The sequence below is a fragment of the Carica papaya genome, chromosome 3 (genome assembly GCF_054855325.1).
Source record: "Carica papaya isolate Zhongbai chromosome 3, ASM5485532v1, whole genome shotgun sequence".
In the NCBI taxonomy this organism is placed as follows: Eukaryota; Viridiplantae; Streptophyta; class Magnoliopsida; order Brassicales; family Caricaceae; genus Carica; species Carica papaya.
In genome coordinates, this window is record NC_142311.1 from 33,064,278 (window position 1) to 33,090,119 (window position 25,842).

Below are 25,842 nucleotides of genomic sequence, written 5' to 3' on the forward strand. Positions count from 1 at the left end.
TGTTTCTTTGTCTCCTCAAGATTAGCGTCTGTGAGTTTCTTTAGCTTTGAGAAAGAGACAGTCTTGCAGAGAGAACATGCTGTATTTGTCAATGGTAGTTGACCTTCCAGATATTTTAGTTTGAATTATCATTCTGACTCAACATCTGCATGCAGCGTCGTCTGCTAGATTTTGTCGAGAAGGCTTTTGTAGAAGATGTAATCCCAATTCTTGTAGCGGCCTTTCACTGCCAACTTAACCAGCTTCTCTCTAACTGCATTCAGAGAGTTGCGAGGTCAGATATTGATTGTGCGTGTCTCAGCAAAGAACTCCCTTCTGAAGTATTTAGTAAACTTAAATCAGTACGCCTCGAAATTCAGCAAGACCATGAATCAAGTGATTTGGAAGTGGACGCTGTGGATGAAAAGAGCATTAAGAAAATTCACATGGCACTGGACTCTGATGACGTTGAACTGGTGAATCGATTACTCAGTGAATCCAATATAACTTTAGACAAGGCCTACGCTCTCCACTATGCTGCAGCCTACTGTGACCCTAAGGTTGTTAAGGAGCTACTACGTCTTGGCTTAGCTGATCTTAGTCTTAGGAACCCTCGAGGCCTTACTGTGCTTCATGTGGCTGCAAGACGCAAGGAGCCATCACTGCTGATGGCACTACTGACTGAAGGAGCCTCTGTATCGGGAACTACGTTGGATGGACAAACTGCTGTTGCAATCTGTAGAAGACTCACAAGGCTGAAAGACTATAACAAGAACATAGAGCAGGGGCAAGTATCCCATAAAGATCGGATATGCATTGGCATCCTGGAGAGAGAGATGGGAAATTCAGTCTCCGGGAATGTCCCAATTTCATCACCTATGAATACTGATGATTTGCAAAGGACACTGGATTATCTGGAGGATAGAGGTACTTAATTTATTAATATTGTTATTGTTCTTTTAATATCCATATTTTTCACTTACTGTATTTGAGATATTTTGTTCTGATTGCAGATGTTCAGTAGTTACTCTTGAGACTATTTAAAAGTTTCAGTACTTTGGAGATGCATATCTATTTTTCTTTATCAATTTTCATTGAATATATTATGTTTTTCATGTGTTCTGACGTTAATTTTTTATCATGATCATTATGGTTATGTTCAGTAGCTGTTTATTTATTTAGCATATGGCAGAGGAAATCATGTGTTGTTGAGATTAAGGGTCTCCTTAATGGTTGAAGTGCTATTTTGTCATTTGAGGATGGTGTCTTGAAGTACTGGCTTATACTGGAAAAGCCGGAGAGGAGAATGCCCCCAAGTGAAGTGGACTATCCTTTTATGAAACCGAAATTAAGAAGCTATAGAAGTTCTCACTATATTAGTTGAAGGTTCCCTCAAAATTATTGTGGGTTTGAGTCTCTATCTACACCAGAAAAAGAAAAAACAACAAAAAGTGAGAGAGAAAGTGAATTGCCATCTTTTTCTATCAAATTAATCCTTCATATCTTCAAAATATTTAATTTTACAGTATTTTCAGTTAAACCTATCTTAATAATTTTAACACTTCTTTCACATTTTATTTGCATTCTTGAATGGTATTTTAGTTCCTTTATGTCATAGGGATTTGATATATTTTAGTGTATATATAGGAGATCCTTTATGTGCACTTTGGTGTATTGATGTTCAGGGATACATCTGCGGTTTTGTGTATTGGGCATATTTTTGTCTGAAAGAGAAGGGAGAGTGGGAGGAACAAACCTTCATGCATGGAGATTCTGGAGAGAGAGATTACAAACTGAGCTGGGCATTTACTTCATTAGTGGCAGATAGTAGAATCATTTTCTAGTCTTAGTGCTTAAATGGAATGTTACATGATATTTGTTTTTAGTATTTTCTAGAAGACTCTTTCTTTTTTATACTTGATTTGTCTGCAAACACAATTTATTTTATATGTTTTATCAATAAATACATATACAAACTCAAATTTAGGAAATGAAAACTACAAAATATTTTTATGTACCGAGCAGTGACTCATTTCTATCTTCTCTCTATCTATTGGAAAAATATCTCATTGCTAGTTTTGTGTGAAATAATACCTATGTCTAACCACAAAATCCAGTAAAGAATAAACATATATAAAATAGAAAAAACTAAAAACAGACATAGTGCAAGTGTAAATCAATGTGATGGACATCTTGGCTCTATTTCTGATCAAGATCTTAGTCACATCTAATCATAAGATAAAAATTTGAGGTCATTATCATTTCCAAGATTTTTTCACCCATAATTTTGTTTGAGATAATCTATTTCAAATGTTTAATTCATCCTTATCGGGAATGAATGCTAACAGTTTTCTTGTATGTGGCAGTGGCATTTGCACGGTTGTTTTTCCCTGCTGAAGCCAAACTAGCTATGGAGATTGCTGATGCAAGTTTGAGCTCAGCTAATGCTGGCCTGTCAGCTTCAAAATCAATGGGCTCAAGTGGTAATCTAAGAGACGTTGATCTAAATGAAACTCACACTGTATGGACCAAAAGGTTACAATTGCAACTGCAGAAACTTCATAAAACAGGTATTATCTATTTTAAAAGTTATTGGTGCTTAATTAAAACTAGTAGAAATGTATGCTTGGGTCCAGTACTTACGTAGCTTTTGCAGATCAAACCACTATCAGTTGTCAGTTGGATTTAGTGACTTAAACCCTTAGGAAATACGAATCATATATCTACTCAATGTAGGGTGAGAATATAATGAGATTGCTCATGAACTCTTTGGAGTGAAATTGTGGAAACAAATCCTCTGCAATCATCACAAAATTTTGTGATGCTCCAATCTTACCTTAGAGAAACATATTATTGTTGAGCTCTATTTAAGAAATCATATGATGTACTATTAAGAAAAATGCTGATGATTTGAATATAGTTGTTGAGCTATTAGTGTTTAGTATCGATGGGTCACAAATGATAGCCAAGCATATGTAAGCTCGGTGACTTTTGGGTACTGGTTGTATAATCTTGAACTTTGTGATTGTTATATTTGTGATAATATATCACTGAGACGTACTTGTTAATCTCCGTTAGGAATTAAGATGTATAACTGTTGATGTCATATAAGCTTGAGCTGTTAAGGACCATCCCGAAAAGTTCTTGGACTAATAGTGTTTGGACTTGAGGAAATGAAAGTTTTCTCCCTCTCTGTTTTTCATGTCCCTCCTTTTATAAGAAACAGTGCATAGTATTATGTTACTGAGAAGGTTTCATTGATACGTTATTTCAGTATTTTTTTAGAGCTACTGTTTTCAAATAACATCTACTGAGTGATATTTTCCACCGTTCTGATGCCTTGATGTCTTAAGAATGGTCACGAAACCAGAAATTGAGACCCATCACCATTACACCCTCACACCCTCCTATCCCCTCTTTGATAAAGGCAAAAGGAAGGAATGAATATGAACTTTTTAACTCAGGGATATTGCTCGTTTTCTAACGAATGAAAAATCCTAATTATTATAGTTAGACATGTCTAATTCATGCATTTTGTTTCCTATGACAACTTAATTGTTACTGAAACAACTGGACTTGCAGCTTGAAATTACATGACTTGCTAGCTCTGGATTTAAATATCGCTCTTCATAATAATGATTTGTCAAGTTTTATATTTTGGCAGTGGAGACGGGTAGACGCTATTTCCCGCATTGCTCGGACGTGCTTGATAACTTTCTAGAAGATGCGGAGATGCCTGATTCTTTGTTCCTGGAGAAGGGAACTCCAGAAGAACAAAAATTGAAAAAAAGGCGCTTCATGGAACTTAAAGAGGATGTGCAGAAGGCATTTAACAAGGACATGGAGAATAAACGATCAGGTTTAGCAAGAGTATCATCCTCTTCATCATCCTTAACTCCCAAGGATCGCGGTGCATATTCCAAGGCCAGGAGAAAGTAAGTTCGCTCTCTTTACATTAATTTCTCGCCATAGTTCGGCCTAGCTAATCAGTGGCCTCTGCTCTACTACCATAGTTCAAGGCTTTATATATATATATATATATATATATATATAGAATGTATACTAACGATGTACTTTATCCCAGGTAAGGCCCTTAACTTATCTTTACCAACTACAAGTAACAGAAAAATCAGAACCAATTAAGTTAAAAGAAAGAGAGAAAAATAAATCTCTGTACAAAAAAGTTGGAAATAATAAACTTTTATACTACTGAGTTTTGTTGTTCTTCTTTTCTAATTTATAAGATTTGTAGTAGCATTTCTTGTTGTTGTTGTTCTTGTTGATTTCTTCACTAGTAAGATGAGGTGAGAGATAAAAGTTATATAAATATAGATATCAAAACTTCAAATTCTTTCAATAGTTATTGCATACATATTATGTATGCATAAATCAAGAAATATTCAAAATACATTGTATGGCTGGTATTGACCACTTTTATATAGATATAGTTTTTGAACCCTCTATATCAATGCACATAATTACAATTCCACAAGTATCACAAGAGCACTCAAGAAATGAAGGTCAAAGATTACCTCAATCCTGTATTATTGCGTATAATTGTTGAATTTTATATAAGTACTCAAGTGATGTATTATTGATAACCTCTAATATAAATTTTTAAACATTCGTAATTTGAGTTCGAGAGATTGATGTGTTAGAATAAAAATTCTTTTTAAATTCGTAAATCTGTAAAATTTAAGCATACATTATTGTATTGAATTAATGAGAAATATAAACGAAAACGTATCTGAAACCATCGCAAAAAATTTGTTCGCATCTGACGGTAAAATCTTCTGAATTAACACGGTGTTTTGAAACACATTTTTTTATCTTAGTGACGAAATTTTAAAAAAATAAACATGATAACTTTGTAATTCGAGAATCATAACTATTTTTTTTATTAATAAATTTTTACAACTTTCATTTGTCTATCATAAAATGAGAGTATTATGAAAATGATATTTGTACGTTACAAACTCATATTTAAACCTAATGATATATTAAGACCTAATATTGTTTAACTATATTTTATAACTTTTAAACAAATTCATTAAATTGATGGTATGATATGCAAATCAAAATCTATATTAAACCCACATATTATAAACAATACAATACCTTGAAATTGTAATTTTAACATATTTTAACATATATTAATAACAAAATTATAATTTTATCATTACCTACTTAAAATTTTAATTTGTTATATTAATAACATATTCTTATCCATGGAGTCAGTTAATAACTAAGTTAATTAAAAATTAATTTAAAAAAAAAAACTTAAAAAAGTCAAGATAAAGTAATTATTTTATTTTGAATAATTATACCCAATTTAAAACTCCATTTCAATATTTGTCTTGACTAATAAAAAGAAATTAACCAATAAAAATATATAAATTATTATATTTTCTTATATATTGATGCCATAAATCCTCCACAACACATATATATATATATATATTTACATATAGAAATTATATTAAATTGCCAAAGAAGCGTTATTAGTTCGAAAATTCGCCTTTTAATTAATTAGCGGTTTCCAAGAGGTCAGCGGTAAAAGTTTGAAGCTACAATAAAAAGACACTTCCACGTGTCGGACGTAGATGGCGAGTTTACTTTTTTACCATACTCTCGGGGCTATATTTAAGCAAATAGCGAGGCGGAGCGTTCCCTCGTTTCTTCAGTTCAAATTTTCAAAAGCGACCCAACAACTCTCCCCATCTATCTTTCTCTTTCCGTGTTAAATCAGATTATTACAGCTTCAGAAACAATCCAGGGTTTTCCCCTCGTTAATCGCCAATAATTAATCATACACACCGCCATAGAGAAGCGAATCGAGACGTTGATGATATGATATGCAGATTGCTAGGTCATGAAATTGCGCTACTCTGTAGATCGGTGCTTAGATTTCTTGACAGATCGGTGTGCAGAGCCATGGGCTGTTTCGTTGGTTGCTTTCGTGTCAGAGACGATCGCTCTCGAACTCACCTCGTTTCTCGCTCTACTCGCTCGAACAAGTCCACAGTAATTTTTCCTTTTCCTTTTCCTTTTTATCTCCGTTTGGTTGCCGAGAAATTTTTTGAAAAAGATGCGTTTTCTTTCTTTTCTTCCATCCGTCTTTCTCCTAATAGGACCGCGCATGAATTAACTCATAGATAGATACTTCTCTTAACTTTATCGCCAGTATACATTGATTTTTAATTGCACTTTCATAGATATGTACGGTAGACTGAAAACTTTCGATCGTTTTTGAGATAGAGGAAATGGAGATATTTTTTATTTGTGGTGTTTGGTTTGTATTTGTGTTAGAATTTAGATTAAGAAATTTTAGCTCGGTTGTTCTACATTTTCTTCGATACCAGATGGACGGTCAGTGAACTTCTCATGCTTATTACTAATTCCTTTTTATCTGTATCAGGAAGTTGTGGTATCCAGAAATCGTTTATCCTCTTTGTTTTTATCCGAAGGTAATCAGGGCCTTTTTGGTGGATACGCTGTCATATTGGTTTTCCAGTATATTAGTTTGGTGTAAGATCTCCTGTTTGTAGGAAATGTACTTACAAAGGTTTCACTCTTTCTTTTGCTGTTTTTTTTTCCCTTTCCAATGGCCTTTTTTCTCCCCTCAATTGTAATTCCAGAGAACGAAGAATCTTTAAGCACCGATAAGGGTACTATTTGTTTGGATTCTGTACAGATTGACAAGGGCCTTAAGGATGAGGTTTGTTTATAATTAAGCTTCCATTTTCTTCTTCAATTTGGAGAAATAATATCCTCTATTTATATTAACTTTTGAATACTGCCTGAACTATCATTGATATCTCGAGAATAAACAAACGGATACTTGTGGACCTGTGGTACTTTCAGTTCTTCATTTTCATGACTGGGATATTCTTAAGCTAGTGATGTCCTGTTTCTGCAACAAGAGTTTGATACAAAGAGCAAAACTAATTGGGAAAAGTTCTCTATCATTTATTATGTTATTTTAGAAGATTCCTCTGGCGTTTGTATTATGTATGTGGAATGTGGTTTATAAATAAGCTCACTTAAAAGATTTTATTATTGGTAGTGTGCTATGTATATATATAGGCTGGTGCACTCTGCTTTAGTGTTTAAAATATCTCAATTCTTGTAGGAATCAGAAGCCTACAGGCTACAACATCCCAAATGTTTGTGGATACCACCACCATGACTTCTGCAACTCATTCATTTTTTTTTTTTTTCTTCAATTTTATTTTGTAAATTTCGTCTGCAGGCCAAATTTCTTAAAGCTTGTGGCACAATACCAGAGACTCCTATTGAAATTCGGAAAGCATTTGACAAGTTAAAAATTTCCCCTACTTGTGACACAGACTCAGAAATTTCAGTATCCCATTCAAATATTCACAATCGATCCACAAAAAAATTTGGTGAAGAACAGGGAAGGGAATCACTTTCTTCTGAGCATTCTCCTCACAGGTTAAACTTCTAGACTTCAAATTTACAAGCTGGTTGATACACGTCTTGTTTACTGATATATCTAGAATTTGCTTTACTTTGAGCAGAGAAACGCACTAGGTTAACCAATATTTTGTGAAGTGTGAGTGCTATATGATGATTCTGTGGTTGTAATTTTTGTTTATGGGTGGTATAGGTTTGAGATTGAGAGATTGTGGATAATGATAGTTCTTTTCCTTTCTTCAAGCTGATAGATGTCTTAGGAAGAATATATAAATCTTTCTTTTTTCTTGATCTTTACACAACTCTCTAAATGATTTTACATTTATCTATATCTTCTAGAATTTTCTAAAGAATTTCTAGGTGTTTCTCCAATTTTTTAAAATATTATAGTAGAATTAATTCTCTTACGTTTTCAGCATTCGTTTTCATTTATATACTGGTTAAGGTCCTATATTTGTATATAGTTGGTTTTGTCTGGTGCATCTTGCATGTCCAGACGTCCTTTCTGCGAAAGTATTTGGCTTTGACAGGTGCTTGATACAATTTCTTTTTTTTTTAATTATTTTTTTTTATCACAGTTGTATATCCAGTGTCCAGAACTCAGGAATCAGCTCTGGGGAAGGAAGTGAGAAAGGAAGTGTTGATGCAAAGTTGAGGGATCAAACTAATAAAAATGTTGACTTCACACCTCCAGCTGCAAATGTTCAGGGCAAGAATCGATCTGTCCGGTTTGAATGTGATTCTGATGTTTCTTTTTTTAAAGATTCATCTGAATATGTTAAGCAAAGTACAAAGAAAACTGAATCACCTGGTATATCAAAGTCACCCAATTTAACTCCGTTAAAGCTATCTGATGAGATGCAGACACCTGGAACTATTTTCCCCACTAGCTTGGAAGCATTAGGGAATGGGAAGACTCGAATCAGGTCCCAGTATGTGTATTCAGTGATGAACCCAATTGAAAATATGTCTCAGTTGAAAGTACTGAAGGAAGAAGATTCTCATTCCATCCAGATAGTAGGTGACCTTCAACATCCTACTGAGAAAACAGAAGGTAAAACTCCAGGGTCAGAAGTAGTGGTAAAAGAAATTACAGCTACGAACGAATTGAAGGTGGAAGCTAGCTTGTCATCGTGGCTGAAGCCACAGCCTTCTGCTTGTGATGATCAGAATCAAAATATAGGGGCTATATCCAGCAGGGTTCCTCCTTTTGGCAGAACTCCCGGTGACAGGCCAATTATTGGAATGGTCGCTGCACACTGGAAAGATGATGAATCTTCTCACGTCGCACATAAGTGGTGGGATGGGAATGGAATCCCAAACTCAACCAATAAATACAAAGAGGTATATTTTGTTTTCGCCTTGTTTTTTCTTATAGCTTTCGTAGCAGAGGTATGGAACATCTATGCTGCTTCTTTTGCAGGATCAGAAAGTGAGTTGGCATGCAACACCGTTTGAGGAGAGGTTAGAGAAGGCACTCTCTGATGAGAGTTTAATCACTCAAAGGTATGTTTGCTTCTTCATCTGTTGCATTCAATATTCCCATTACAGAATTTACTTTATGATGCTGGTATCAAGAGTAGTAAAAGGCTTAGACCCGCTAGACACTTCTTAAACAACCAAGGAGCCAAATAATAGTGGTAGAAGAACCAAGTTGCAAACTTGCTAGTGTCTATTTTAGAGGATTCTTAGGCTCCTGGATCAGCGTTCCTTGTGCCCGTCCAATTTTCTTTAAAATTCCTCTGCGAAAAACAATTAAAATACTAAATTGGTCCCATATTATTTTAAAATATTTAGACTAGTGAATGTAATATTTTTTTTAACAATAATTTATATATTTTCAAAAATTTTTAATTTAGTCGTTGACTATTAATGTTTGTTAGTATGATTAGTAAAAATATTATGGACTAGGATTGAATACATGTTAATATTATAGTTAAATTAATATTAACATTAAATGGTAGGTGTCTTATGATATGATATTTGATAAATAAAAAAATAAAAATAAAACCATTAAGAAAAAAAAATACAATTCACTGCAATCTTGCAAGAGCTTTCTCTCCATCACTTCACCGACCAACAATAGCTATAGTAGCAGTAAGAAACCATGTTGCCTCCATAGCCATTGGTTACGGGGGAGCATCTGCCTTGAGCTCTGGGACCCCCCCCCCCCGCGGTGATGAATCTAACTCCGCTGACAAGTTCGTCGAAGGCACCCTTGATCTCAAAGATGATGACAGTATCATTCTCCGCTGCGGTTGAGCTGGGAACCGTCATCAATATCGTCGGAGTCGACAATCTCGCAATTGCTTCTGCAACTGTGTCTGCTTTCATTTCGAGGTCATCCATGATTAGTAGAGCTTTTTCAAACAGCCAGTTGAGGCAATTTCCGTAGGATCTCAAGGTGGAGGCTGTAGTTATCGTAGCCAAGCAGTTATCGCAGGAGATAGGAGCCAAGCATAAACACTTGTCTTGGAGCCACGACGGTGGGGACTAGGGCGTTCCGGCTACTTCATCATCAGCGCCGGTTCAGAATGGAGGTTGGGCTTTGCCATATCCGTGCCATATCATCTAAACTGAATTCTTGAGAAATTTCGGGATTAGTACATTAATAATTAGAGAGTAAATCAAAACTTTTTTAGAATATAGGTGTTAAAATTATAAAAAATAATACATCAATCAATTTAAGTATTTTAAAATAATATGAGAATTAATTTTAATATTTTAGCACAAAAGTGTAAATGTAAGCAAGGGAAGAGGGTGGAAATGGCCGGGACTATATTTAATTTGACTAATTTTGTAAATTAAAATAGCTTATAATCTGGTTTGAGAAAGAATAAGTCGAGCTAGTGTGGCCTTTAAAAATTAGAAAAGTTCTTCTACATGTATCCCTTTAATAGTTTTATCAGAATTTTAATTTATTGTTTTTTTTTTATGGAATTCTCGTTATTTATAAGCCTTACAAACTTCACAATATTACTGATATTAGAATAGGGGTACCCAACAAGTCGGTTTCAAACTTACAGGAACACACTTGTTTGAGAATAAAGAAATGAATGTTTGGAAGTGTCTAGCACCACAATCAGGGGGCTAATGTTTCTATTGCCGAAAATTGCTTGCTGTTGCATAGACTAAAGATTTAGTTTTATTTCCAGGAAGCACATCAGCCATACTCCAGTTGCTTTTGATGCTGAAGAATGTGACACTGCTTCATCACAACTGCGACCTTCAACGAACTCTAAGTCTGTAGTTTCATTCTGATGGCATGCTGGTGAGTTCCCTTTTTGTTCAGGTGCAGGTATTCACAAATATGTCTATCGTACCAAGCCTTTCTGGGTATTTGATGTGTCAATGTAATTGAGTTAGAACTCACATTTTAAGTTGACATCATGAGAGTATGATAGTCGGTTTGCCTTGAGCGGTACTGTTGAGTTCTTTGTGCTGTACGCGGAAGACATTGTTATGTCAGTCAGTAAAATCAGGTGAGGAAGAAGCTACTTGTAATTGATGCACATATATTTCTACAGGTTTGGGTTTTTATTTGCTGATTTCAGTTTTGCATTTATGGAATCATGATAAATGTTACATGGAAGAACCAAAGATGAATTCATATCACAGATTTCTCTTTGATTTCAACCCATGACATATTGCTTCATTTTTCTTTGCAAATAAATCAATAAAATTATTTTGGAAAAATTAGTGTTACAGGTTGATTGATTATTATATTCCTTGAAAAATTATAAGTTCTTAAGGATATAGATGAGTTGCCAGACTCAAAAAAATTGTGATTGGTTTACTTTCAGTTATATTTTTATAACTAAGTTCAGTTCGATTGGTTATGAACAGGGTAAGATGGAAGACCAATTTCAAAAGAGAACTGAGACTTGAGTTGAAAGACTCAAAACTTGCGATTGGTTCACTTCAGAGTTATGTTGTTATAACTAAGTTTGAGTCCAAACAGAGAAATAGAATTGGGTATAAACAGGGTAAGATGGAAGATCAATCTCAATAAAGAACCTGAGAATTGAGTTGAAAGACTCAAAACTTGTGATTGGTTCACTTTGAGTTATATGTTCTTATAACTAAGTTGAGTTCAAACATTAGAAATACAATTGGATATAAACAGTGTAAGATGGAATGCCAATTCCAAAATTGCACTTCGAGTTATGTTCTTATAACTACCAAGTTGAGCGGAAACAAAGAAATACAATTGGGGTATAGACAGGGCAAAGATGGAATACCAATTTCAAAAAGAGAACTCAGACTTGAGATTAATTAATTTATAAGTTGTGTTGGTTATAGTTTTATACTAATTGTGAAATATTAGCAAAGGACAAAAGGGTCAATTCAATGACTAGAGAGATAAAGAGTTGGCTCGAGAAAAACCCTAGATAGCAGTTTATATATAGAGCGTGGGTTAAGACTGTGAATGTCTAGGGTTTTAAGAAGCAATAGGCGGCGAAGCGATGAGAGTTTGGAAGAAGACTTCTGAAGCGGCAAGAGAAATATGTGGATAAGAAAACCTGATGGGGATCATGAAGACATCTGTTTTTAACATCAAATAGTTTTCAATCTGAATTCAAAAAAATTGCTGCTCGTCTTCTCTCCTCCCATCGTCTCCCTCAATTCTTCTTCCCTCTTCCGGCCTTGTGATGATGCGATTTACAGCTCTGAAGGTTCTCTCTCTCTCTCTTTCATCAACCCAACCTTATCTTCTTTCTGGTTTTCTCTCTAAATTCTTCCGACTTTTGGATTTACTTTCAGAAACAGACGATTCCGTCTCGGGGACGAATTTCAGATTTCGTGTGAAAAGCATTCACGAAAACTCCCCGAATTGAAATTCTTTTTCTTCGATTAAATCCAAAAGTGGCAGATTCGAAAGGCACGAAAACCTGAGAAAATTACATCCCGTGAGAGATTAGGGTATTGAGATTCGGACAGATGCGCAGTCAAATGTCAGAAATTCTCTCTCTACATTGACCAAGAAGATGATAATTTTTTAAATCGCAATATAAAAAATCATAATTTAAATTTTAATTATAAATTATTTAATTTATTTTGGCGGACCCAATATTTTTTAAAAAATAAATAGACACCCAATTTTTTTTTTTAATTTTTTAAAATTACTTTATATACTTTATGCGACAGCCACACATCTCTAATTATTATTTAATTTTATTTATCTTTATTTTTATAATTTTTTAATCTTTGTACTTTAGAAAAATATTGTGCATATATTCCATATTTGCTCACATGGAATTACCTCTAATAAATTTAAATTACTAACAATTTAAAAAATCACTTTAAATTAATTAATATAGTTTTTAATATTAAAAACCATTATATTTAATACTATACACAATCAAAATTTTTAATTAAAAAAAATAAACTATATAGAAGAGAGATATAGTGTTGTTATTATTACAAAAAATCTCATTAATAAAATATATAATTTGATTTATCTTATAATATGAAATCACCCACTTGTCTTATTCAAATTGTTAGGAACTAAATTTAGTAATTATATATTTTACAATTTTTTTTTATAAAAATTTTGGATGTAATTATATTTTTAAAAATAATAAAATAAATTTCAAAAATTATTTTTTAAATTAAATTAACTCCAATAATAAAAGGGAAGGAGGTAAATAATAATTCATTATTATTAAAATAATATTTAAAAAAAGGCATTCCACCTACCTAGATTGGAAAAATGGCACGTGCTTCAGATTTTTGTCACTGCAAAACTCACGTGTAAAATAAACGCACTCATCACCTACCAGCCCCATTCTATAAAACCCCGTCCGCTGCTTATACTTCCCTTCACTTCACTTCACTTCATTTTCTCAGACCTTCGTCCTCGCATTCAATTCAAACATGGTGGTTAAGGTGTACGGTCCTGCCTATGCTTCTCCAAAGCGTGTTCTCGTCGTCCTCGTCGAGAAGGGGATTGAATTCGAAACTGTTCCTGTTGATCTCGTCAAAGGAGAGCATAAGCATCCTGACTTTCTCAAACTACAGGTTTACCTCCTTACTCTTATATATTTTCCCTTTTCTTGTTCGCTTTATTTAACATCAAGTCTAACGTGGTGGTTTCTGATCTGATTCAGCCTTTTGGAACGGTTCCGCTTGTCCAAGATGGAGATCTTGTCTTATTTGGTAAGTTTTTCCCTCTGTTTTTTAGGGATCAAGTTTTGATCAACGCATTTAGGGATTTTCTTCAGTTGTTTGATTGATAGAGAAGTGAAATCCTGAAGTGATTGTTAAATATTTGTGCAGAATCAAGAGCGATCATGAGGTACTACGCGGAGAAATACAAGTCGCAGGGACCTGATCTGCTCGGGCAGAGCGTAGAGGAAAGAGCAGTGGTGGAGAACTGGCTGGACGTGGAGGCAAGCTGGTTCAACCCGCCAATTTTCAACATGACACTTCACATAATGTTTGCTCCAGTTCTTGGTTTCCCTGCTGATGAAAAACTGATAAAGGAGAGTGAAGAGAAGCTGGGAAAGGTGTTGGATATTTACGAGGAGAGGCTGTCAAAGAGCAAATACCTAGGTGGAGACTTCGTCAGTCTGGCGGATCTCAGCCATCTGCCCTTCACACAGTACCTGGTTGGCCCAATGGGGAAGGAGTATATGATACGTGAGAGGAAGCATGTGAGTGCTTGGTGGGATGATATTAGCAGTAGACCATCTTGGAAGAAGGTGATGGACCTCTATAAACCACCCCTTTGATCAATTGCGTTAATCCTCCCAATAAATGCTCTTTTCCTTTTTTTTGGTCGCAACAATTTGAGAGTCAACTATGTTTAATGACCCTTTTCATTTTCTTTCTGGAAGTCTTGGATTGCGGTTTTCTGTGTCTGTGATATGTATAAATAAATTAAGATTCTGAGGGTAGTTTCTTCCTCTGATTGAGTTGCAGTCTGCTTAATTAAATTACACTCAGCAAAATCAATGCCTCCAGGTGTTTTTGTCAGCCGGATTGATTCTCTTCTTCCTTTGGTAGTCCATTAGGACTCGGAATGAATTGGGCAAATTTAATTAAAAACAAATAATAAAAAAGTAGAGATTAAAGGTGTGGATGAGGAGCTTTCATGATTATAGTAAAGAAAAAGAGAATTCTTTTTAGCTGTTGGAATGAAAAATTATTTTTAGATTCCCACCATTTTATACCTCCTCCTGGTAGAGTCTCTATTTTTATTAGATTGTCCAAGCTAATCTTACATCAATCAATACACTCGAAATATTAAAATATTATTCTATTAAATAAAGGTTGTGAAACCAATAGGGAAAATGCAGAAGGACATTGGGAAACCTTGAGAAGGGAAGCCAAGAAGGAACCCATTTATGTGTGTGTGTGTGTGTGTGTGTGTATATGTATATTAAATGGAGTGATGGGTGAAAACTCATGTTGGCAGAAATTGTCAACATGGGTCAAGTGAGTGAGAGGCATATGCAAAGTTCATAGTAAGCATAGATTTAAGTGAAACCATTCAATAATTAAATAGGCTATACATATGTATATATATATATATATATAAATGATGGATAATTACCAGCTATAAATTTATGTATTCTAGGCTATAATTTTTATGTACCATACCGATATCACAAGTGGAAATGGGATATCATGTAAGAACCGACTAAAATTTCACATTCTATCTGTAAGAGTACTTCTCATAACTTTAGAGTCTGTGATTTATTACCGACTCTTCACCCATTATTTTTTTTCCTTCTTTCACCTCATCCAACCTTTTTGCTCTCCTCCGGTGTTTACCTTTTTCGTTGCAAAGCCAAGTTTTCCATCATCTCTCGTTCATTCTTAATAGTCTTCGGCTTGGTTTATAGTGTCTAGTTATCGTCTCCAGCCCGGTCTTCGCCTTCCACTCGCCGCGTCATAATTCAATTCACCCAAAACATCTAGAAAGCTCATCAGTTAGTTGAAGTCAGAGGGATTAGGCCGAACTTAAACCTTTTCGGTTTTACCCACCAGGTGCTACCCATCATATCAAACATAAACCGAGGATGCTACTACCTTTAACCATAAGCTAAGGCTACACTTGCAAAAAAATAACTTCTATTTTCTCAAATTCATTGTATATATTAATGCTTAATATGTAGGACAACTAAGTTTTCACCTTCAACAAGAATCATCAGAAATTATAATTCATTGTACATATGTCTAATATGTAGAACAAGTGTGTGTTTACGTCCAACAACAACTGTCAGAAATTACAATGAATTCAAGAACAACTCAAATAATGAAGCTCTGTATACACACAATTTGAGTAGAACCTCGGTGGTTATGCCCTTACACTTGAAACAAGTCAGGGATATCCTCCATCGCATATCATAATTGACACAATGCAGTCTTGCAATCCAGCAATTATAAGAGGATAGAACAGGGGAAAATTCATACACAATCAACCTCCAATTGTGATTCTAAATGTTCTTGTGTAGATCTGTAAACGAAATACAAAATCAAGGCTGATTAAAAGAGTTCTCTCCTTGATCGGGGTGCGTATTAGCTGCTGAGTTAACAACAGGAATATCCAAGCTGCCTCCCATTGCAGGGGGTATTTCTCTTACATATTCTACCCTTGAGTCTGTTGCCTGAATATCACTCCACTCACCCTCGCCAATTGGAGGGACATTTACTTGATTCACTGCCATGTGAACAACATTCTCCCCGGGCAACGGAACCACCCTAGAAACACTAAGACAAGCTTTATCCACGTTCTCCTCAGATAAATCTACATCCTTCGTAATGGGAAGAGAAGTGCTACTGTTAGAAGCCTCCATCTTCTCCTCAAAAACTTGCTTCGTGTCAATCTGCTGCCTGTTAACAAACACCATTAAGCATAATTTCCCTTAAAACAAATGTCTGGTCTTCAAAGCCTCAAAACTGCTAATAAAGAAGTGATGTAAAGAGAGATGTAGAAAGGTTCATGTACAGGCAGTAAAACTACAAAACATATTGTCAAATTTAGCGTTAAGAAAGAACATTTCCCCAAAAACAGAAAAACCTTCAAGAAAGAAGAAATGACCAAACTGCTAGAGTAACTTTTAAGTGTCCTGTCAGCTTAGCCCCTCAACCTCAACTTGTTTCTCAACCTCAGAATATATAGATGAGGATGGGTGGAACACCAAAGAAAATCTTTAGAAGAGAATCGGTCTTATCAAAGCCTACTCGGGTCTCCCCAAAATTCTTGCTCGTAATTTGGCAATACTCCATTAACTTCTTTTTTGAAACAAATTATTTAAGATAATTATCACAATCTCTTTTGATATCACTATTTCTCACAAGACCTCAGAATTAATAAGAGGATGGAAAGAGAGATCTCCTCGAAGTTAAAGATATAAGCAGCAGTTCCTAGAAGTAAAAAGTGATTAAAAGTATGTCTTGATTAAGGCAATTAGATGTCAAACCTTTCAAGCTGTGCCTGCAATATACTAACACATGCTACCAGCTCTTCCTTATCCTTCAAAGCATTTGATTCCTTCTGTACTGCTTCCTTGATTCTAGCTTCAGCATCGGCCTCTGCAACCCTGACCTTCTCTTCTGCTCTCACAACGGCTCCTTCTAATATGACTACATGCTCTCTAGCTTTTGCAAGCTCAGAACGCCATAAATGTGCCTCATGAAAACCAGAGTCTCTCTGCTTAATCAGTTGATCTCTTTCTTTATAAAGTGCCATAACCTTTTCTTCAGACTCTTTCAACTACAGATACCAAATCCAGATCAGCAACATTAAATTAGTTTGTAAGTAGTAAGAATCATTATAAGAATCCTAGAATATCAGAAGGGCTATCCCATGATCATGACCAAGAATATCTTCCTTGAGAGACCATTTCAAACTTTTCAAGATTACCTTGGACTGAGCACAACCTAAAAACACATAAGAGTATATTTAATATTCACCAAGTATTCCCTCTTAGATTTGTAAAAGAGAAGAGTATCATTCACAACCAGATTTCTTTTATTGATTGACCACTGCCCATCTGCAAGCCCTGGAGCAAGTTACCAATTCTGGCCATCTTGATCACCCGATGAAGGGCCTTCATGACCAGAACGAAGAGAAATGTAGATGAAGAATCCCCTTGTCCCAAACATCTTGAAGTAGAAAAGAAATCAGAAGGCCACCATTGATCATAAAAGCAAAAAAAAAACAAAAAGGCAAGAACAAAGCAAAAGAAGAAGAGATACACCTCTTGACCTACCAACATCATCTCTCGCCAAAGCTCATCCTTCTATGCAAGTATAGCAAGAATGACCAAGAAATATGGCACACGATGTCAAGGTTACAGAAGATTTCCCTAATTCCAAACCCGATTTCAAGAGTTGTGACCACACACCAAGAAAAACTGACACTGAGCTTTGAACAACCACATGAATCTCTAGGCGAAAGAAAAAGAAAGAGAATTGGCCCTAATCCTATTCTAAGCAATCATGAGAATGTCCTAACACCCCACCCTATAAGACAGAAACCAACATTTTTCGTTTCTATCACTAAAAACTTCCTTGGTGATAGGAAAGACATGGATGAAAGGAACAGCCAGTAGGGAAAAAAAAGAGAGAAAAGGTAGACAGGAATTTCTCTCACTAGAAAAGGAGAAAGAGGAATTTAATTGTTTTTTATTTCAGTAGTGTATTTTTAATGAATGAATGTTTTATAAGAATACTTAAAAGTTGAAAGGTTTATAAGAACTCATCAGCAAGAATTTTTTTATTTCTAATAAGGACATTTTGGGAAAAAATAAAAGACCACATAAACTTTGTTACATACCTTATAAATCAGAGAAAAAAAAAAAAGGTTTTCTAGCCTTTTTTTGTCCTTTGATTTCTAAGCTATTGGCTTATAAGCCAAAAAACACAAAACAAACACATATGTAGTTTTGTTTTCTCTAAACAAGTTTATAACCTGGTTTGACTCAAACAAACCAAACATCCTCTTATTAGGTAATTAAGAGTGACTTTATTAGGATAAAAATAAGCAGAGCATGCTTCCATTGCATTTTTCTCCACTTATCTTAACAAATCTTCTTTTTTTATCCAAAAAGAAGTGGAATGTTTCTAACACTTCGTAGGAGTGTTTCTGTCATCAAACAATTTTTGACCCTCTTACACAAAATTGCTTATTTTTTAAATTAGCACCAAATTGTTATAGGCAACTTAAAATGCCAAATGCTTTAAGTGACCTAAAAGACATTTCTTTCAACAATCCTAAACACCCTTTTTAATGAATAAGGAGCTCATTTATCCAAAATTTCTTTCAAATAGCATTTTTCTGTTCATGGATAATTAGAGAAACAAGAACTCTTACTACCTTCAACTTGGTTGCATCCAGCTGCTTCTCTAAGTCTTTTGTTAAACGCTCAAATTCTGCACATGCTATTCTCCTTTGTTCATCCATTGTATGAGCTGCAGCTGCTGCAGCTTCAGCAGCTTCAGCCGTCTCAGATAGCTTATCTGCTATGTTTCTTATTGTCGAATCACGTGCACGAAGGTCTCGAGCAAGATTCTGTAGTTCTTCATCCTTAACACGTAAGGTCTCCTACAAATATGAGAAGATAAAAGACCAAATATGAAATATAAAATAAGTTAAACAAAGATATTTGGTGAATAAATGCCTATTTTTAATCAGAAAAGGAAATAGAGAAACAAGAAAGTATTCTGTAGAGTGGCGATGTAGCTAGGCCTAGTCTATTATATTTAGTTGACCCAGTAATCCTATATGGTTCAATATCTGGGTATGCTCAATCATGAATCTATGTTTCTGAGGATGCAAGTAAATCCCATCCTAGTTTATTCTTATAAATAAATTTATCTCATCATGTGAGCCTTTTCTTGCAATAATTTCAAGTTCGTGGTTTCACTTCACTTTTTAATATTCAAACATATTTGATATTTATTACAAAATTCAACCAAAGATCAAGTAGACATTCAATAATTAATTAAAACTCTCAAGAAAGCAACTAGTAACTTACCTTCATGATTGCCAAATCGTCCATTGGACCATCAACTGACCTATTCTTAACCATTCCTAGTGCATTTCTGAGTGAAATTTGCATAGCTGCTTCAATTTCTTTAGAACATTCCAAGGCTGTTGAATTGGCAGCAGCAACAACTGTTGCCACTGTTCCTAATTTTGCTGAACCGTTGCCACTCAACGAATTCACAGCCTCTTTATGAGCCTTCAGAACCAACTGTGATGCGCTGGTGGTTTTAAGGCAAAATAAAAGGGATGTCAAGGATTAAGTTCAAAACTAAAATCAAGACCTTAGTAATAAACATCTGCAATTTACATGGCTGACAAAGGGGAAGCACATTCATGCAAAAGCTAGCAAAAACGAAATACCCTCCCAGACAAGGAAAGGATGAAGGAAAGAATGAGCATTAAGTAATTAGTATATAGTATTAAATTCCTCTCTACACTTCCATAATACCTGAGTTAAGAATGCATATTGTATCATATCATATGTGCACCATAAAAAGATCTTTCAACCTAAATGATGCTGATTAACTTAGCAATCCCAGTATCTTGAGGATCAAGAAAAAGACAGATGATGTAAAATATTTGATTTAAACCTTATCTTTTTCCAAGTTATGAACAATGGGTGAAGTATGTCAGTATGTTGAAGGTGGACAAAAATCTCAATATGCCATACTATGGGCTTCCTCAATATCTAAGTTCATCCCAATTATAGGTGGTCTTACAAACAACTGATATTTGGTGATGTTCTTAATGGTTGGTTATCAGCAATCAATGATAAACGATGATCTGATAGCACACATAAGTACATTGCATTCTAGAGTACATAAGAACGTCTAATGAAAGAGTAAAGAGCCAAAAAGGAAAAACAAGAAAGTAAAATGTTAGTTAGTGTGTTGAGTTATTTTGGTCACTTAAGTACAACCCTATAGATTTACAAAAGTTACATGGTTTTAGTCTTATTGTTTAGGATAGTGTTTAATCATCCTGCAACGTCTGCAGGTGTTAGAGTGGAGACCCTTGCATCATTTGGAATGTTGGTTTCCTTCTATCCTTCTTAAATACTTTGGTTTGCCTTTGGGTGCTAAGTTTAAGGATACTGCTCATTAGGAAACTTGCTATTAGCACGACCTGGCCAGAAAACGCTTTATCATTCTAAAGGCAGTAGACTGACGCCAATAAAAAGTACCCTCACCAATTTGCTCAGTGTTATTCCTATCCCTATTAAAGTTACCAAGAGGTCAGGAATCCATGGGGTTCCAGTTCCTACGGGGGAAGTTGAACAGATAAGGCATTACCACCTTGTGGCCGTTGATGACTTGAAAAGACCTCTTGCTCTAGGAGGTCTTGGAACTAGATTTTTGACAGCCATGAACAAGGCCCTTCAGGCAAAGTGGTTGTGGAATTTCATGTCCGTCGCAAAGGCTAATGGCGAGAGGTAACCGTTGCCAAGTATGAGCTGCAAAGAAGAGATTGTAAGACAGCTAAATTAGTCACAGTTCTGATACTAGCCTCTGGAATTGGATTAGCAAGGAAAGCAAGTCCTTTGATTTTACAGTTGTTTAGGCTTGGTAATGGTCAGACATGAAGTTTTCAGACAGACCAATGTGCAGCAATAGTCCCTCAAAACTAGATTCCTCAACATTTTTGCTATTGCTGTCGATAAGGAGCTTTGATTAGGGATATTTTGGTCAACAATGGCGACTCTCCTCTACTATGGGATCTCTGCTGCAAAATCTTAATGATTGAGAGATTAATTATATGATTTCCCTCCTGACTTTCCTGGACTCTTGTTAATCTAACCTTGCTGTTCGTATGTGGCCTCACTCGAAAGATAGATTGTTCTCTTCTAGATCCTTTTACCTCAACCTTCTTTCTTTTTTTAAAAAAATAAAAAGTAACGTGTATATTAATAAGGTACCAAAAAAGAGGGTATCAACCCGTAAGCATAGAGATTTACAACCTCAACCTGCTTTCTTAAAGTGCTAATGTCTAAAGATTCCCTAGGAAGCAGATTTGAAAGAAAAAAAACTGCTCCCGTGTGCCTTTCTTTGCTTTGGAGGTCATGTGGGAGAAAACTTTTACACTAAACAACTTGAGGAAGTCAGGAAGGTTCATCATCAATGGGTGTAATATACTTTTGCAGGTAAGTGAATTCTCTAATCATCTCCTTCCTTGTTGTGTTGAGACTATAAGGCTACAGATTCTTTTTTTCCCTTCTTTTTTGGACAGAAAAAAAAAACTCATTAAGATAAGGAAGAAAGCATTACAAAAAGAACCATGGATAAAAATATCCAGCTAGAATAAAAGGAAATCAAAACAAAAAGAAAAACACAAAGAAGGCACCAAATAGAGAAAAAATCACGTGACTATAGCCTCCCACCTATAGTCACAGGATTTATTTTGTCCTCACTGAACCTGTCCTAGGCAGTTAGTGACTCGGTTTGAGAATGAATTACAGCATTAGGACAACACTCAGGTGTGCAAATTTCTCCTAAAATTTAGTCTACTTTTCTTAGCATCAGAAAACTGGTTTCAGACCATGAATTTTTTGTTTAATGATCAACCTCATAGCTAAGAGGAGGATCTGAGGAACCTCATTGATACTTTGGTTTCTAGTCTAAACTTGGGAAGCTTCTTTTGTATTTGGATGGCACTCTGTTGGTACCTTATTATTAAAACTTCTATAATAACTAAATCTTGCAATTTTTTTTTTTTTGAGGATGACTCAAATAATAACTAATGCTACCATCTGGTGTCATGGAATCTAGTGGGCTCGCCATCAAGTCCTTAATCGAGATGAGTAAATCTTTGCTTGTCAAGTAGGGGTTTAAGTTATTTGGTGCAAACTAAAAAGCAAAACCAAACGACTAAAATAGCTTACTTTGGGTTGGTTATTGGACCTCTAAACTTTAGGTTGGATTGGAAACCAACAACAAAACATTTCTATCTATATCGTATTATTTTTACGACAGTACAATGTGTATCGACCTGTATGGACCAATATGGTGCATATTTACTACAATGCTCTGAGAGCAAAAGACAAAAGCAGAACTTGTTGTATCTAAGAAGTTTCGCCATAGGTTAATCTTCAAAAATTCATGAAATACAAAATGAATTGTCAAGCATAGCACGAGAGAGTCATAAATAACAATTCACAGCATTTTGAATTTTATAGTTAACATTTTCCGAGTTCAATGGAAAAAGATAATATTTAAAAAAAATTCAACATTATTTGACCTCCAGAGTACTTGCACTTTACTCGTTCTCCAACTTGAACCAAATAAATGCTCTACCACATTCTTAAATGTCATCCTACCCAAATAATGCAAAAATTAAGGATACCCAAGAGCATGAGGCTATTTGAATTAGCTTTATTATATTTGATGCTTTACGTGCATAGGACTTTCAGCTCCAATGAGCTTTTAATTCGTAGTACTTCAAGCAAGAAAAGTTTTTAAATACTTGACTCTTTTTATAGCTTTTAGACTCTAATAAATTGTTGAGTATCTAGTAAATTAGAGCTTTAAGTTAAAAATTACTTATATATAGTATTTTGTTTTCATAATTATAATTTGGTTAAAGAAATGGGAAAATAAGTTTTTCTAGTTTTTTACTCAAAGCTCTTTCAGAAGTAAGCTGGTTTTGGAATTCTTTATGTTTGGAGCAAAAACTCTCTGTAAGTTTCGCACTTCAAAGGATGATCTAGACATCTTAGGACTTACTCTTTAACCAGAATGAATCTAAACACCTTGCACCGCATAAATAAGCCACTCAAACCACTAATGTAGATAATATGTCAGAAGACTGGGGAGAAAATAAAGATCCAAAATCATGCATCATTACAAGGAGGAAGATCCAGTAGCTTACTGTAACGTAGATACCCAAGCTCTAGCAGCACCAGGAGTCTCTGCACATAGAAAATAATCCGTTTTCTGTGGAGTCCCAATATCTAAACATAGTTAAGGACAAATGTTGGGTGCCACTTAAATCCAAAAAACTGGCAATGATATCATCAACCGAGTCAAAAGAGATCAATTTGACATCTTTCTATATTCTAGAAGAATGAGGATACAGAAACAGCAGCCATCATATTTAGGAAGTCCACTGCATTAGATAAAATATAGACCTTACTGATCATTCAAATCAATTCCTCAAACAAATACATAGCTGAAAATGTAAGGTTAACCAGGAAGAATCTGTCTTACTGAAAGTTCACTGGAGATATTGTAATCGTGCTATTAGCATCAAATATAATTGTACCCTTGATGGCTGGATCATTTCGCCTAGTCCTGAAGGATGTCTAAAATAGTTAATTGAACATTCAAACACAACCACTACCAGAATGAGGTTACGACAGAAAGAAGCTAGCATTTATTTCGTATACTCACTTGTATTCCATTTTCCCCGTCGTTGGATCCAATATCACCCACCGCTCATTCCATTTCCTCAGCTATTAAAACAGAAAAATAATTGAAATACAGTGGGAAATCCAAATTTCAAGAAAAAGCTAAAAACCTAAACAAGCAAAAGTACTACATGAAAGCTTAAGCAAAAGCTGGTCTTTAAGAAGGCCAACCGGGGAATGGAGTTAATGAATTAAAATTATAAGAATTTAATTAGAATTTCAACTAAACAGTCCAAGCTTGGGACGAATAGCCATTTTACAGAGAAAACCTAACAGTAATTCAAGATTTGGCCAAAGATAGCAATACAGAAGGTTTAAATCGAGGAAGAAGAAAAGGAATTAAAGATATAGCATCATACAGTTTCTGATCGCTTGAGAAGTGGACCCTGCAACAAGTTCCGGCCAGAGCCGGAAGCTAACTGCCGTTTGATCTTCTCCAAGCTGTTCTCCGTAGTGTCCAGTACTCCCCGTTCCTTCATGATCACCCAAAATGAATCAAAATATGCATTGATCATGGATATGTGTGATTACAACTCATGCGTGCGTGTGAGTATTGAGGAAGAGAGAGCGAATGACTGACCGAAGAAGCACCGTTTGAAGCCATATAGTAAATCAGGGAGGTTGCGAATCTCCGAAAGTAACAGGAGTTTACGATTTTGATGGTATTGTAGGGTTTTCTCAGGGGATTTGACGATCTGGTTTTTGGTTGAAAAGACTGTTAGGTTTGCTCCATAGACTTCAGTTGATGATGACGAAGGAATACGTTTCTTTTTTTCGAAACGTCCTTATGGTTAAATAATGAAAATTAATACATATATTTAAAAATAATTTTAAATTAACACAAAATCAGAAGATAAAAAAAATTAGATAAAATAAAAACAAATAATACATGAGATATTTCTGTAATTATGCTATGAATTAATTTATGTATATTATGGGGATTTAAAAAAACTCTAATAGCCGAATTGGAAAAGATACTAGAAAAGGAAACTTACTTGGGAATAAGGAGATTCCCGTGACTCGAGAAAGAAACAGCTATGGATCGAGATTTGATCTGATTGCCGAAATGGGCGATGCGAATCTTGAATCCAACAGTATTCAGGTGGATTTTGCGGGGACAAGATTTTAGGAATTGGAAACTGGTGGGATATAAGGAGAAAAGGAGAAGCGCATTAAATACAGGCAGGAGATAAGAGGAGATGGGCCCCTCGGTGATGGGCCAAGTACTTCTAAACCCAATAAAACGTACTCCCTTAACTGCTAATCTGGTCCAAACTAGCGGGCCAGTGGCTATCCTGGGCTTGACTCAAAATTTCCCTCAACAAGTGGGCCCTGGGCTTCTTAACTGGGGCAAGTCGGATTAATGAGATTAATATGGGCTTGCCTTTTAGCCCTAGCTCGCACGTGACGATCCAACACATCAACTCCATTTTTGACAAGCAGAAACACTCTACAATCCGAATCGAAGAGAATCGGGTTGGGCAAGGCAGCAGTGTCGCACTGGCTGCCACTTCTAGCTCCAGCGCTAACCTCTTGAGCAACACCTTCCAAAAAGCCTCTCAGCCACCAGACAAGTGTTTGTTGGGCATCAGGGTTAGCAAAGCTTCCCATCGCGACTTGAAACTGAGGAAACGCCGTGAGGATATTACGAAGGCGTCGAAGCTCACTACCGCGTCTCTTCTGGGCGGGGCACAGGAGGATTTAGAGACGGAGGCGGGCATCGGTCTGCTCGGCAAACCTATAAGCTTCGCGATTTGATATGGCTAAGCCATATTATGCCTCCTTCCCGATCCCCTTGGTGCTTTTTCTCGGCTGCCTGTTTCTTCTTCTTTTCTTGTCCATGGAACATAAAATCCTCACATGGAATTGTTAGAATACAGCGAGGCCCGATTTCAACTAGATTTTTCAAACTTGTTTCCATCATTATCAGCCTGGAATTGCAACCCTTATGGAGCCGCGTATTGCCGGGGATAAAAGCTGACAAGATTATTTGTAGCTTGGGCTTTGGTTCCTCTCACCGGGT

At 35.5% G+C, this 25,842-nt stretch overlaps 4 protein-coding genes across 5 annotated transcripts in view; 3 read left to right on the top strand and 1 right to left on the bottom strand.

Moving 5' to 3' along the window:
* The window catches only part of LOC110826102 (DExH-box ATP-dependent RNA helicase DExH6-like), a 37,391-nt gene extending 33,147 nt beyond the window's left edge, over nucleotides 1-4,244 (top strand). The window contains exons 17-19 of the mRNA XM_088216102.1: nucleotides 156-906; nucleotides 2,346-2,549; nucleotides 3,644-4,244. Coding sequence (XP_088072228.1) covers nucleotides 156-906; nucleotides 2,346-2,549; nucleotides 3,644-3,918 — 1,230 coding nt within the window. The 3' untranslated portion in view covers nucleotides 3,919-4,244. The remainder of the gene's footprint in view (nucleotides 1-155; nucleotides 907-2,345; nucleotides 2,550-3,643) is intronic.
* A 1,401-nt stretch (nucleotides 4,245-5,645) lies between these two features.
* On the top strand, nucleotides 5,646-10,956 carry JASON (aspartyl/glutamyl-tRNA(Asn/Gln) amidotransferase subunit). The gene is made up of 7 exons (XM_022042607.2): nucleotides 5,646-6,003; nucleotides 6,398-6,446; nucleotides 6,618-6,697; nucleotides 7,232-7,434; nucleotides 7,995-8,760; nucleotides 8,840-8,922; nucleotides 10,572-10,956. The coding sequence occupies exons 1-7, from the start codon at nucleotides 5,830-5,832 to the stop codon at nucleotides 10,675-10,677; spliced, it is 1,461 nt and encodes a 486-aa protein (XP_021898299.2). The 5' UTR covers nucleotides 5,646-5,829; the 3' UTR covers nucleotides 10,678-10,956.
* Nucleotides 10,957-13,221: 2,265 nt separating this feature from the next.
* On the top strand, nucleotides 13,222-14,315 carry LOC110815107 (glutathione S-transferase F9-like). Its single transcript, XM_022042761.2, has 3 exons — nucleotides 13,222-13,437; nucleotides 13,527-13,575; nucleotides 13,696-14,315. The coding sequence occupies exons 1-3, from the start codon at nucleotides 13,294-13,296 to the stop codon at nucleotides 14,148-14,150; spliced, it is 648 nt and encodes a 215-aa protein (XP_021898453.1). The 5' UTR covers nucleotides 13,222-13,293; the 3' UTR covers nucleotides 14,151-14,315.
* Nucleotides 14,316-15,536: 1,221 nt separating this feature from the next.
* SWAP70 (Pleckstrin homology (PH) domain-containing protein) lies at nucleotides 15,537-24,942 on the bottom strand. Of its 2 annotated transcripts, XM_022042760.2 has the most exons (11): nucleotides 24,815-24,942; nucleotides 24,400-24,603; nucleotides 24,179-24,292; nucleotides 23,803-23,864; nucleotides 23,620-23,703; nucleotides 23,487-23,518; nucleotides 23,282-23,363; nucleotides 19,407-19,635; nucleotides 18,746-18,973; nucleotides 16,848-17,140; nucleotides 15,537-16,257 (listed from the first exon to the last, which is right to left on the bottom strand). In XM_022042760.2, the coding sequence occupies exons 2-11, from the start codon at nucleotides 24,421-24,423 to the stop codon at nucleotides 15,900-15,902; spliced, it is 1,506 nt and encodes a 501-aa protein (XP_021898452.1). In that variant the 5' UTR covers nucleotides 24,424-24,603; nucleotides 24,815-24,942; the 3' UTR covers nucleotides 15,537-15,899. The 2 variants fall into 2 exon arrangements, with proteins under 2 accessions (XP_021898452.1, XP_021898451.1); XM_022042759.2 differs by having other exon boundaries at nucleotides 24,179-24,603.
* Nucleotides 24,943-25,842: the final 900 nt, after the last annotated feature.